This window comes from Mytilus californianus, unplaced genomic scaffold, assembly GCF_021869535.1.
Source record: "Mytilus californianus isolate M0D057914Y unplaced genomic scaffold, xbMytCali1.0.p SCAF_4, whole genome shotgun sequence".
Taxonomy (NCBI): domain Eukaryota; kingdom Metazoa; phylum Mollusca; class Bivalvia; order Mytilida; family Mytilidae; genus Mytilus; species Mytilus californianus.
The window spans coordinates 24,291,834-24,304,202 of NW_026262690.1; the positions used below are offsets into that span (position 1 = coordinate 24,291,834).

Consider the following 12,369-nt stretch of genomic DNA (forward strand, 5'->3'; position numbering starts at 1 on the left):
CGCTAGATACACCTTAATGAGTTTGTTTTACACTAAACAACAGACTTTGAAATGTACCTACTGGAAAACAAAAACTTGCAAGAACAGATCTACGCGAAATGCCTCACATAAAAAAGTGTAAATGCTTTCACCACAAAAGTGCATTGGCACTTTTAAAAAAACGTTAGTGAAGATTGTTTGCTAAAACAATTTGAAGTTTAAAACTTTTTACCCGAATCATGCACATGTGAATTTGTTGTTACGACATCAGGCACACATGTGCTAAGTTTAACAGAAATTATAAAATAATTACAATTTCGGAATCGTAACAGATGTAAATGACTCGTCCATGTTATGTTTCATGGCTGTGATCCAGTGACAAATTAAATGTATATTCAGGACAAGAACATGTTAATGCGATCTGAATATGAACCCTCTTTGTAATAGACCAAAACGCTGAGCTGAATTTTTAACATGTTAGTTCAGAAGGAAACATGTCACCCTACACGGACACTGACTCCAAGTCGACAAGTCTTCAATCTTACTCCTTAATGTCGTATGATTTTCTACCTCTTTTGCTCTTTTTAAATTCAATTTAGATCAGAAGAAAACATTTTTGCAATTCTGTAGTTACAAATTGAATGAAAAACGTTTTAACTCTTTCGTAGTGTAAACAGTGCAAAAAACCCGACTCGAAATAATTTCTTCTCATAATTAACCAATAAATCCTCGAAATCGTAAGTCATTCAAAGTTCTTTGACAAATTATCTTAAAAATTATTTTAAAATGCTACAAGAGCTCCTCAATACAAGTCTGATTTACAAAGATAGACAGAAATTATAATATGGAATCAAAAACTTATAAAAAAGTATCTATCTTAATTGCCCCGAGTGTGCAAAAGTTGTGAATATCTTAACTGAGACTATCAAAGATTTGTCAATGATATGCCAAGTTCCCTTAATGACATAAAGCATTAAGTTATGACAAAAGAAAAGCATTGGCAAGTTTCTAACCTGGGGCAGGCATCAAAATTGGATGAAATATAAATGGACTCGATTGTCCCAGAATCCCAAAAGCTACTAATCTTGCTTTTGTGCATGGGGATTATGCATTTATCTCTAAAAGTCTCTGAGATATAACTGATTGAATTGTATCAAAATAGGCGAGCATTTGTATAGAAGGCACATAAATCGACGAAAAACCATCTTAAATTTGTCTTAAAATCACCCAATCTACAATTTCAAATCCATAGATGGCAAATGTCCTAACAAATAGTGCAAACATCTCTACATATCAAATTTAAAAGGAGATTTTGGTTGAGTTATGAATTAAGTCATGAATTTTGAAATATACTACGCGGTATTTAAAACTATATAAAACACGACAGAACAGTTGTTTACAACCCAAATATTCAGGTTGATATAAATGTATATACAAGTGTACTGAAAGAACCCTGTCAAAATATTTCACACCTGTATCTAAATCATGTCAAATGCTACGTTTTGATTTCCAGTCGTATTAACAAATGTTAAAAGGTTGTCATTCACTTTTTTTCCGGTTTTTATGTCAATGAGACAACAACCCAACAACTGACATCTAGCAGTCAACCAACATATGGTTTTCAACAATAAACAAATGGGTAAACACTATGTTAAGCTTTGTAAACTCGTCCAAAGACTTGAATTTTTTTTTAAATGTTATAGCTAAAATTGAGAATGGAAATGGGGAATGTGTCAAATAGACAACAACCGACCAAAGAGCAGAAAAGTTAAAAGATTTGCCATATAAAACATATTCCCGGACAATTACTGACGATGTTCAGACTTAAGATAAGCACACGAATATATATGTGGCGTTGTTTTGTAATTTTTTTTTTTTGATTTCAACCCAGGTCAGTCTTATACATTGGTATAACAAAAGGAACACAAAAACAAAGATGTAAGAAAAACAAGAACCAATGCCGTAATTTCGGTTTTGTTGAATTATTTGGAGGTCTTATCTTGCTGATCATTTTTGCTGACGGCTCAGGACATTTTTGCGTATAGCTCTGGTCTGGTTGTGGTTTAAGATCTTAGAATTGAGATGATTATATTCATATTTATATATGATTATCAAAGTTATTGTGTCAATTATCAAAATCATTGTAATAAATTACTTTGCTCTTCGTGGGCCCTTTAATTGGAATAAAAATATCTTATCTTATATCAAAACACTGACAGGGAATATAAGTATGACAAAATCCCGAAAAAATATAAAAGATATGTAGCCAAAAACACAAAAATAAGTAAAAATCGTCATTTGAGTGCAATAACACCTAAAAGGAGTCGACTGACGACTTCGACAGTGTTGACTTATTCTTAGATCTGCTTACTGTAAAATATTATGAACAAAGAACAGTGGTGAATCCGGGTGGGAGGGGGAGTGGGTTCCAGGTTGGAACCCCTTTTTTTTTACGATCAATGCTTTTGAATGGGGACATATGGTTAGACCCCCCCCCCCCCCTTTTATCCTGGTTTTGAACCCCCTTTTTAAAAAGGCTGGATCCGCCCCTGAAGAACATAGACTGTTCCCTCTGTTTTATTTAAGCGACAAGCAGCGAGCATGTTTCTTAGTGGACCAATGCCCGAATACGATTTAGTAGCTACATGTCCGTGGATCAATCAGCTAGATTTTGGAAACATTCGGGCGAGTAGTTTCAGAAGAGATTATTTTAAGATCAGACGCCTAGTGATGGTTAAAGCTCGCTTGGACTTTTGGTCCAGGTGAGCTAAAATGAACAGCTGGAGAAGTATATGATTCCAGTGCTTACAATAAAGAGATTGAAATGTCTGAATCATTAATCACAACATATGTTGATGATAGACGGATCATCTCTGTCTATAAAGATTAACTATGTTAACTGGTGCTAATCTTCACAAGATATTATATTTTGACTTGTGAAAGATGCGCAGACTGCATCGGTCTCTAGAATTTGCTAAACCAGCATTTAATATTACATTTAGCTAAAAATATATACTTAAGTACAGTTTTCTATGGAAAAAAACTATAAAAAGACATAATGTATAATTTTTATGACGAATTCACTCAAGGACTTGGTCCATTTTATTATTAAAAGACAGTTCCGGATTTGACATTTTTAATCACCAGTAACAACGACATCATCCGGACGAATAACTACACAAAAGTCTGTGTTTTTACCGAAGAAAATGATCGTGATTGACAACTATTCAAGCAAATGATTTTTATGATCAATTAATGTTCATAGCGCATTTTATGCTTCGATGCGCTCGCTTGGCATTTAAACGGTATTACTTTATAACACATGAATAACAACACCAGCGTGAAAGAAACCTCTGTATTACCATGGAAGTATTATATTGACAGGAACTGTCAATATAATACTTCCATGGTATTACTGAAAAATTATTACACCAGGGTTTTCGATATCACAAACTAGTCAAAACCTGGGACTATTATACTAGTATAATAGTCCCAGTCAAAACATTTACTAAATTTTATCATCGTTAAAAGGACATCATTCGTAAATATAAATCAATATGCAGACATTTTATACGTTCAGGTATTTCATATCCAATCTTTCATGGTAATATTCTATACAAAGCGCAAAAATGTCGACATCCACCTCAAAAGCTAACCAAACCTTTAAACAGACTTAGTTAGAAGGGTAGAGTTACGATATGAATCTTCTGGTAGACCTTTGAGACACAATAAGTGGTTGATTCCATTTGACTTTTATTAGTTTTACGAAGAATCTGTATTTTGTGACAAATAGCTTTTATTTTACCCTTGAAGTTCCAAAATGGAAGTCACAGTACATCGAGAACGCGAAGTCACATTTCATAGAGGACACAGTTGTTATATATATGGTGTGACTTCATTAGAATCAAAACTGAGGCCAAGCTCGGATCACAATTCCTGTTGAAACTTATGTAAAGTGCACAAAATTCAATGGAAAGTTATTTACTTTTGTAACTTACTAGGATGAAGAAATTGCTCCAAGTGATATTTGATTATTAAAAACATGTATGGATAGAATTGCTTAAAATTAAATATTCTGTAATCATATATCTGGTTATTTCATTGATGATTTTTCATATAGTCTTTCTTTTCAGCCTTTAATTTTTCAACTGTGTACCTCGGTTTTTTTAGTGCACCAAACCTCATTTCTGTGATGTCAGTTTAAACATGGAATGTTGATGATTTCTGCATGAGTTAAGTAGACATTTGTCTGTTGCATTCGTGGTTACATTTAATTTTTCTTTGGCAGTATTGTTTTTTACAATCCTTTCTATTTTGAATACATTTTTGGACAATTGTAGACATAATATGGATGTATGTATTTAATATTTCGTGTTTCTTCTGGAATCTATTTCTCATTTCTTCAAATCTAGTAGATATAGTATTTCATAGCTATAACTGCTTTGCATAACTTGTGTACCATATATAATATCAAGATAATTTGCATCTATATTAAAAATCACCATTTGGACCAGGTCTAAAATTGCATATTGTGATTCATCGTCAATAAAAATACCTCAACCATTTAATATTGTCGTAATTTGGTGCACTAAATTTTAATTAATTGTGTTCATTCCTGGTCTTTTGAAACGAGCATCATTCTAAGGCATAGCGTATTGATTTTTCGCCCGGAGTCTGTCAAGATTTCCGCTCTACAAACACTGATGATGTAACATTCTTGTTTTTAATCAATAAAATGTAAAAACATAAGACAGGATGTGTAATTCCATAAATTGTACAGGTTGGCAGCAGAAATATATCTGAAGGATAGCTACTCTTAAGACTGATATGTACGTTTCTGTCAGTTTCAAGGTGGAGTGTAAATCGTCGAATTAAAAAGAATTTTGCTGGCAGAATTATCAGGAAATTCCTTCAATTTGAATAATTTTATGTTATCTTACGGTATGGAAATTCCATCAATCAACATTCTTAAATTCAAATTTTTTTTAAAAAGTCATCAATCATTTTGTTCGAGAGACGAGTATTACAATCCGGTCGACTGAATAAACCGTGTTCCAGTCGAGTTTAACTATCTAACCGACGGGATGAAACGTATTCCAGTCGAGTAATACTTTCTGGCCGACGGTATAAACCGAGTTCTAGTCGAGTAGTACTTTCTGGCAGACGGAATAACCCTTGTTCCAGTTGATTATTATTTTCTGGCCGACGGGATAAACCGAGTTCCAGTCCTACTGCATTTGATTTCTGAATAGTAAGAGGACGATTCACCTGTTTTAGCCTTTGTCACCTTTCCAATCAAAAGTTCGATTTCCATGAGTTTTTTTAACGAAAGTTTGATGGATTTTTATCCATTTCTAATTTATGAAGCCAGACACTGTTTTAGTATACTACTTACTAGTTACCACAGCGATGTTGACCTGAAGTAACCTACCTAATGGCTTATCTTAGTTGATAACATATGTTATAATCAACTTCTTTATAACTAGGCAGATGGCGGAGAATGTTTGGAATTTATTAGAAATTGCTACTGTTAATATTTTATTGAAAGTTTGACCTAAAATACGAATACTTTCTTATTCACGGTCACTACGACCATTTTATATTCGACATAAGAGAAAAAAAATAAAATACAAGAACGTCATACCCGAGTTCGCTTGTTCAAGAGAAAAGATATTTAGTCATTGTTTTTAACGCATTTATAAAGTAAGAGAGGTTTAGTTGGCAAATAAATCAAGCCATGTACAAGTTAATCAATTACTTGACTTTCATGTACATGTTATGTTACTTAATTCGACAGGCGGGGGTGTTCATTTCTCACCTGTGTCTGGCCATGATGGTATGTAGGATTAGTTGTGGTTCTGTGAGGTCACCATAATTGTTAACCCTATATGAATTGTATGGTGTCTGTCAAATTAGTCGACAGGATTGTCAGTTCTAGTTATGCCCATAAGTGACACCAATTATTATTTTCATTACATATAAACAGTTACACGGGTCAGTTGTTTCAATTAAAAATTTTCAAACGTGGGCGGCCAGAAAACAAATGACCTGAAAATGAAGTGACGGTCATGGCGTTGTCAGTTTATTTTCGACTTATCAGTTTGAATGTCCCTTTGGTATCTTTTGTCTCTCTTTTTATAATCAAGATTTAAAATTTTAAAAATACAAATTTTAAGCACGAAATAATATTAATTATAATAAAAACAATATGTAATCTCAAAAATATTGTAGGCTTATACAATAACGCTATTTACCGTAATTAAAGAGTCCATATTTTTTCTGAAGATTTTTAAAAAGGTACAAGGAGAATTAAAAGCGAATGTCAATGGCCTTGTTTCAGAGGATATTTCCGACCATGTCAACATGCCCATTGATATTTGAAATTCTCCACTTATACTATACCCTAAAACGGACTTTTCAACTTGTCAGCGCCCTAAATATTATATCTGTAACATTGCCGATTAAACGTTTATCTGAGTCAACTATCTTTTTCTGATATCAGGTGCCACTAATTCACAAAATCATGGTCTATAAACCAATGATTCGGATCAAACGTCGGCTAAAAATTTCTACTGATCTCTCTTGAAACATTATACAACTTTAGTGGTGCGCATAGATTTTTTTATTTCTACATAGTACCATTTCATGGAAGTGAGGGAGTTTTTTTTTGTAAAATCTTTAGATCAATGTTCAAGATATACTTATCTCTATTTATATATATTTATCTTTCTGCCTATCTTAATAGATTCCTCCCACAACTTAATTAACAACAGAAGATCAAAAAGGATATTTCTTCAGTATTTTACAAAATCGTGAACTATATTCTCTTCAGTTGACCAACAAATAGCTATTGATAAATGTTAGATTAAGCTTAAGGTGAATGATAGAGCTAGCGTTAGTTGAATGATAAATGTTAGATCTAGCTTAAGCTGGATGATAAACATTAGATCTAGTTTAAGCTGAATGTTTAGTGTTAGACCTAGCTTAAGCTGAATGATAAGTGTTAGACCTAGCTTACGCTGGATGATAAATATTAGATCTAGTTTAAGCTGAGTGATAAGTGTTAGACCTAGCTTTTACTGACTTATAAATGTTAGACCTAGCTTAAACTGAATGATAAGTGTTAGACCTAGCTTAAGCTGAATGATAAGTGTAAGACATAGCTAAACTGATTGATAAGTGTTACCCCTAGTTTAAACTGAATGAAAACATATGTGCTGAGATCCATTACATGGGGTGGTATTAAGATGGTAAGCTTTAAGCTGGGTGATTGAAATATTAGACTTAGCTTAAGCTGACAGATAAATGTTACAACAAGTTCTAGCTTAATGATAAATGTTAGACATAGCTTAAGCTGAATGATATATATATTAGACAGTTTAAGTTAATGATAAGTGTTAGATCTAGCCTTAACTGAGTGAAAGATGTTACAACTAGCTTAAACTGAGTGAAAGATGTTACAACTAGCTTAAACTGAATGATAAGTGTTAGACCAAACTTAAGATGGATGATAAATATTAGACATAGTTTAAGTTGAATGATAAATGTTAGACCTAGCATTAACTGAGTGAAATATGTTACGCCTAGCCTATGCTGGATGATAAATATTAGACCTAGTTTAAGTTGAATGATAAGTGTTAGACCTAGCCTTAACTGAATGGAAGATGTTACGCCTAGCTTAAACTGAATGATAAATATTAGACATATAGCTTTTTTTAGTTCACTTGGCTGAAAGGTTCAGTGCGAGCTATTGCCTTTATTTATAGTGCCCGTCGTCCGTTAACTGATGGACTCAAATGAAGTAATAAATCGACTATTGACAAGATAAGTAAAGTGTTCGTAGCTGCTATGACAAGACATGTCATGTTTCCATTATTCGAACTGGAGGTTATCAAACTTTCGTATTGATTATCGAGTGTACATAACTTAAAAAAAATATCATCTGCCATAAATTTCATGTACTTTTTTCTCTCAAGTAGCACAATGGCTCATATTCTGATTACATCATTATTGAAGTGTGAAACTTGATCACAAGTTGAATATATTATTTTATTCCGGATGTAAGAACAAGCAAATATGGTATCTATAATTAACATCGTATATATGGGCTTTTTTTGAATTAGCCATGATAGCAGAGGTTTGGAACGTATTTATAGTTTTATAACCTTTATATAGCCTTAGGTGTGTTTTTGTACTTGTGTCCTTGATATTAACATATTTCAGTTCAATTCTCATATTAATCACGCTACAATCATCATATTATGATAACTGTTAATGTATTGTAATTAAGGGATTGTATTTTCTGGTTTACTAATGTATCATCATTGTAAAAAACTTTGTATTATGTGTATATATAGAATTGCCAGCAATCTAACCTAAGGACGAAATCGCCGAATTCTCACGTATTCTGAAAAACATCATTCGTCAAAATCTTTTACATCACAAGTAATAAGATCATTCATTTCCTATCATAACACAATTTCTGTTTTACACAGGTGTTAACTGTATCTAGTACGTAAGCGGAAGAGCTTTGATTTTTGGTTAAACAATTAACTAATTTTATAACATTAGTACGACTGTTTATAATCATGTAAACATTCCACTCAAGTGCAGTGGGTGCACATTTATCAGGTGTTTAATGGTTATAAAAAGTGCATGATACATAGAATCACTGATTGTAATAGTAAAAACTCTTAATTATTTGGAGAACGGTCTCGTAATAGCGTGTTCACCCTCGAGTGTGGAAGGGCGTTCAATCCCCGGCTGGATGAAAGCAAAGGCTAAAGTTGATTTGTTCTGCTTCTCTAGTAAAAATTCCACATTAAGGAATTCAAGTGAACTAGCCTGGTCGGGTCGACGTCAGAATAATCAGTCCATGTAGGCTGACATGTCTTCCTGTGGACTGTAATCTTGCCAAGTTAAATATCATGTTACGACCCTTCGTGTCAGTCTTACGAAAAAGAATAAATTATATTTTTATATCACATATAATAGTTGCTATACTTGACGTTAAATATCCTTCCAACCATTTTCTAAAGCATTTTGGGGAAACAAGTGTGGACTGTTTTCATTGTAATAGACTTTTAAACCGTTATTACTGATGGTAATATTTTACATTTTCCACTTCTGAAAAACGAATGGAACTCACGTGAAAGCTGCTTATACGGATCTCCTGTTGTTGAATAAAGCTTTGATAATAGTTCCAAGATATGATTCCATGGTACTATGAGCAATTATGTTCATTGCTGTTCTACTCAACAGTCACTGTTAACCCCGGGGTGTATCAATGGGTTTGTTTAGTTATCTGATTATAATATGTGTTATATCTATGACAGATGCACGTGAATCAACAGATGCTTAGAACATGTCAATACTATCTCAAGACTTTTGACATTGTTTGGTGATGTTATCATGATACAACAACAGGAATCAAGACATTCGAGGTTCCACATTGGTTCAGTGAAAGGTCATGAGTGAAATGTGGATCCAGACAATGAAAGTATAAAAGGAGGTCTATTCCCAACTAAAAACTATTGTTTATTTTAATTTCATAGTTTTCACAAAGTCTTGTTAAGTATATAGTCCAGAGAAAGTTATCGAGTGCAAAGCTTCTATGAATATTTTCCGTATCACATATGTACACGTATACTGCGTATGATGTTTACATGTGAAGGACGTTTTAACTTTCACATAATATACATACATTGTTCCTTTGCGTCAAGTTTTTATATTATGTTAGTGCAACTGAGGAGCAGCATAAAGCACCAACCCAGTAGATTTTGCTTATACATGTTTATGTTCTTTGAAAATAGATTCCAACCGAACATCTAGTTAAATTTGAAATAATCTATGGGACATCATTATTGAATATAGTTGATTTGATTAACATCAAAGTGATATTAATCTCTCATGATAATCAGGAGATGAAGCCGATATCTTCCAATGGGAGTCAATATCCAAACACAGATCCATTGAAGTCAGTCGGGTGTCATAATGAACGTGGTCGTCAACAAATCATCAAAACCATTTGCTTAATGTAAAGAATGTTTACATGTTGCATAATGTTGATGGAATTTGAAGAAAATATTATTTCCACGTGTCGTTGTCATGGATCCCTGAGAAATATGACCCAGGACGCCGCTTTCGAAATTTATTTTGTGAGAACTGCTGGTTTCACTATGGAGGTTATTCAAAGGGAAAAATATGGCAACAAAACATCTTATTCAATTGTTTTGAGAATTTTTTGTCCTATTTTGAAAAATTATCAGCATTTGAATTCTTAATCTTTAGTTAAAACATGGATTAAAAATTATTCCAAGGGGCTGACAAATTTTCAAATTAATAACCGTAAAATCGTCTTTCCAATATATAAAAAAGTACCGTAAAGTCTTAACCTCGAGGTCTAGCCCGCAATGTAATCTCGTAATCTAAGCAGATAGGTTATATGGGGACAACAGCTACAGATCGATATGTTCCTGTTTTTATGTGGACCGAACTTAGTCCTTTTCGGACAAAAACTTCACTCTTAACAAGTTTTTTCGTTAGATAGATCTACGTAGAAACAATATATGTGATACTTTGTACTATTAACTTAGTTGTAATAAAGTATTATATAAATCCATTTAAACCACAGACGGAAACGGAAACTACTTAAAAGGACAATTATTTCTAAGTGTTGAATCCTGGTAAAAATCCAAGCATATATAAGGTTAGAATGCCTCAATGTTCTAACATCTGTTAAATATTCAGTCATGTTTGATGAATAGTTTTGCAATAGTTGATACCTCGACTATACCCTCGGGAAATGTAATGATCAAGTTTGGTTAGTAAAACACTTAAGGCAAATTTATTAACTACTTCAGTCATATTATCTATTAATCTGCATACAGGTATTTATTGCAGAATTATCATTTTATAACAATAAAATAACACTTATGCATTTTACAGATATATGATTCGCTCATCTTTCATCTCGATTAGGAATTGAACTGTAATGAACTGTCCCACCCGTACCTTTGGGAGCCTCTTTTTAATAATGACATGCACCAGTAACGGATTCTGAGTCAGTCATGATTTCATCTTTGAATCATCAAGATTTGGAATAATTTTCCAATACCATAAAGAAATTACAATATTTCAACTGAAATCAATGTAATGATAAAATCGATATTCGAAATGCATTTTCAAAAATGTGAATTCTAACCAAATTTCTTTTTCTCAATTTAAGGAAAAATACTTTTGTTTAAAATTGGTTCCTATATGCATCGATATTCTCTTTCAATAAGCGACGGAATCGTATTGAAGTGCTATAATCAAAGGATGTCTGCATATATAATAAAGTCTACATTTTAAATGAGTACTTTTGACACTATTTTTCTTCATTGTCGATTTAATCATGTATAAAATATAAAAAATGATCAACCATAAAACTAACTAAAAACATTAAAATTGTTTTATATTTGTTAAATGGTATCAATATACAAATATGTGAAACAAGAAAAAATAAAATAAAAAGATGTGAAAAAAATACTTACCGCATGATACATCCTTGTCGGAAAAAGACAAGTCACGTACGCTTCAACTATTTTAACATATTTGTTAATAAACATTTTCCAAATTATATCCGGAACACATTTAAATAATATTTTACTTACACGAAGATTCAGTTGCTGCCGCCATCCTTCTATATAATCAAATACCGGCGTCTGCAGCACTGTTCAAAACGAGGCCGGAATTCCCCATGGGACACACCCGTCATATTAGTAATCTTACGAAGGGGAATAACTCCTGTTCGATTGTGACTTCACACCAGAATAAATTAGTAACAAGTGACAATTATTATTTCGATTTCAAAGTTATATGCAGGAGGATGAATATGCTGTAGCGAAAAATTATATAGTGTTATATAGATGTTAAGATTATTGAATACATTCTCGATTTGATATTCTACAACTTTAAAACAATATGATTGTGTTTAAACATATAATTAGAATGAGCCAGTCAAGATAATAATTGGAATAGAATAAAGTTACGTTTTTCAAAAAAGTTCAGCGAATGTCAATTTTCAGTCCGTGAAGTTGCTTAAAGGATATAATTAGTGCATTATATCCCTTTTTAGACATTATGTTCTCTTCTCTTATCTTGTCTTAATTCATTTCATCTAAGCTAAGATGACCAAAAAGACATCTGAAATAATTGACACCAGTCGTTTTGCCCATGAGGGGTAAAAACTTATATATCTGTAAGTTTTAATGATAAGGAAAGATTCAAAGATTTTAGATTGACCTTTGGAATTAAAATTAATTGCCGTATCTATTATGCAGTCTATATTCCACCAGTATAACCGAAATGGAAAACACTTCATTCATCACACAGCAATGAAGCTTTTTA

General features: G+C 32.6%; 1 protein-coding gene across 2 annotated transcripts in view; it reads right to left on the reverse strand.

Moving 5' to 3' along the window:
• The window catches only part of LOC127737746 (uncharacterized), a 36,491-nt gene extending 24,721 nt beyond the window's left edge, over positions 1 to 11,770 (reverse strand). Inside the window, exon 1 of one of the 2 annotated variants that reach the window (XM_052248632.1) lies at positions 11,634 to 11,770. In XM_052248632.1, the coding sequence (XP_052104592.1) occupies positions 11,634 to 11,658 (25 nt within the window). In that variant the 5' untranslated portion in view covers positions 11,659 to 11,770. The remainder of the gene's footprint in view (positions 1 to 11,633) is intronic. The other variant, XM_052248633.1, reaches the window with a different exon arrangement.
• Between the last annotated feature and the right edge of the window lie 599 nt (positions 11,771 to 12,369).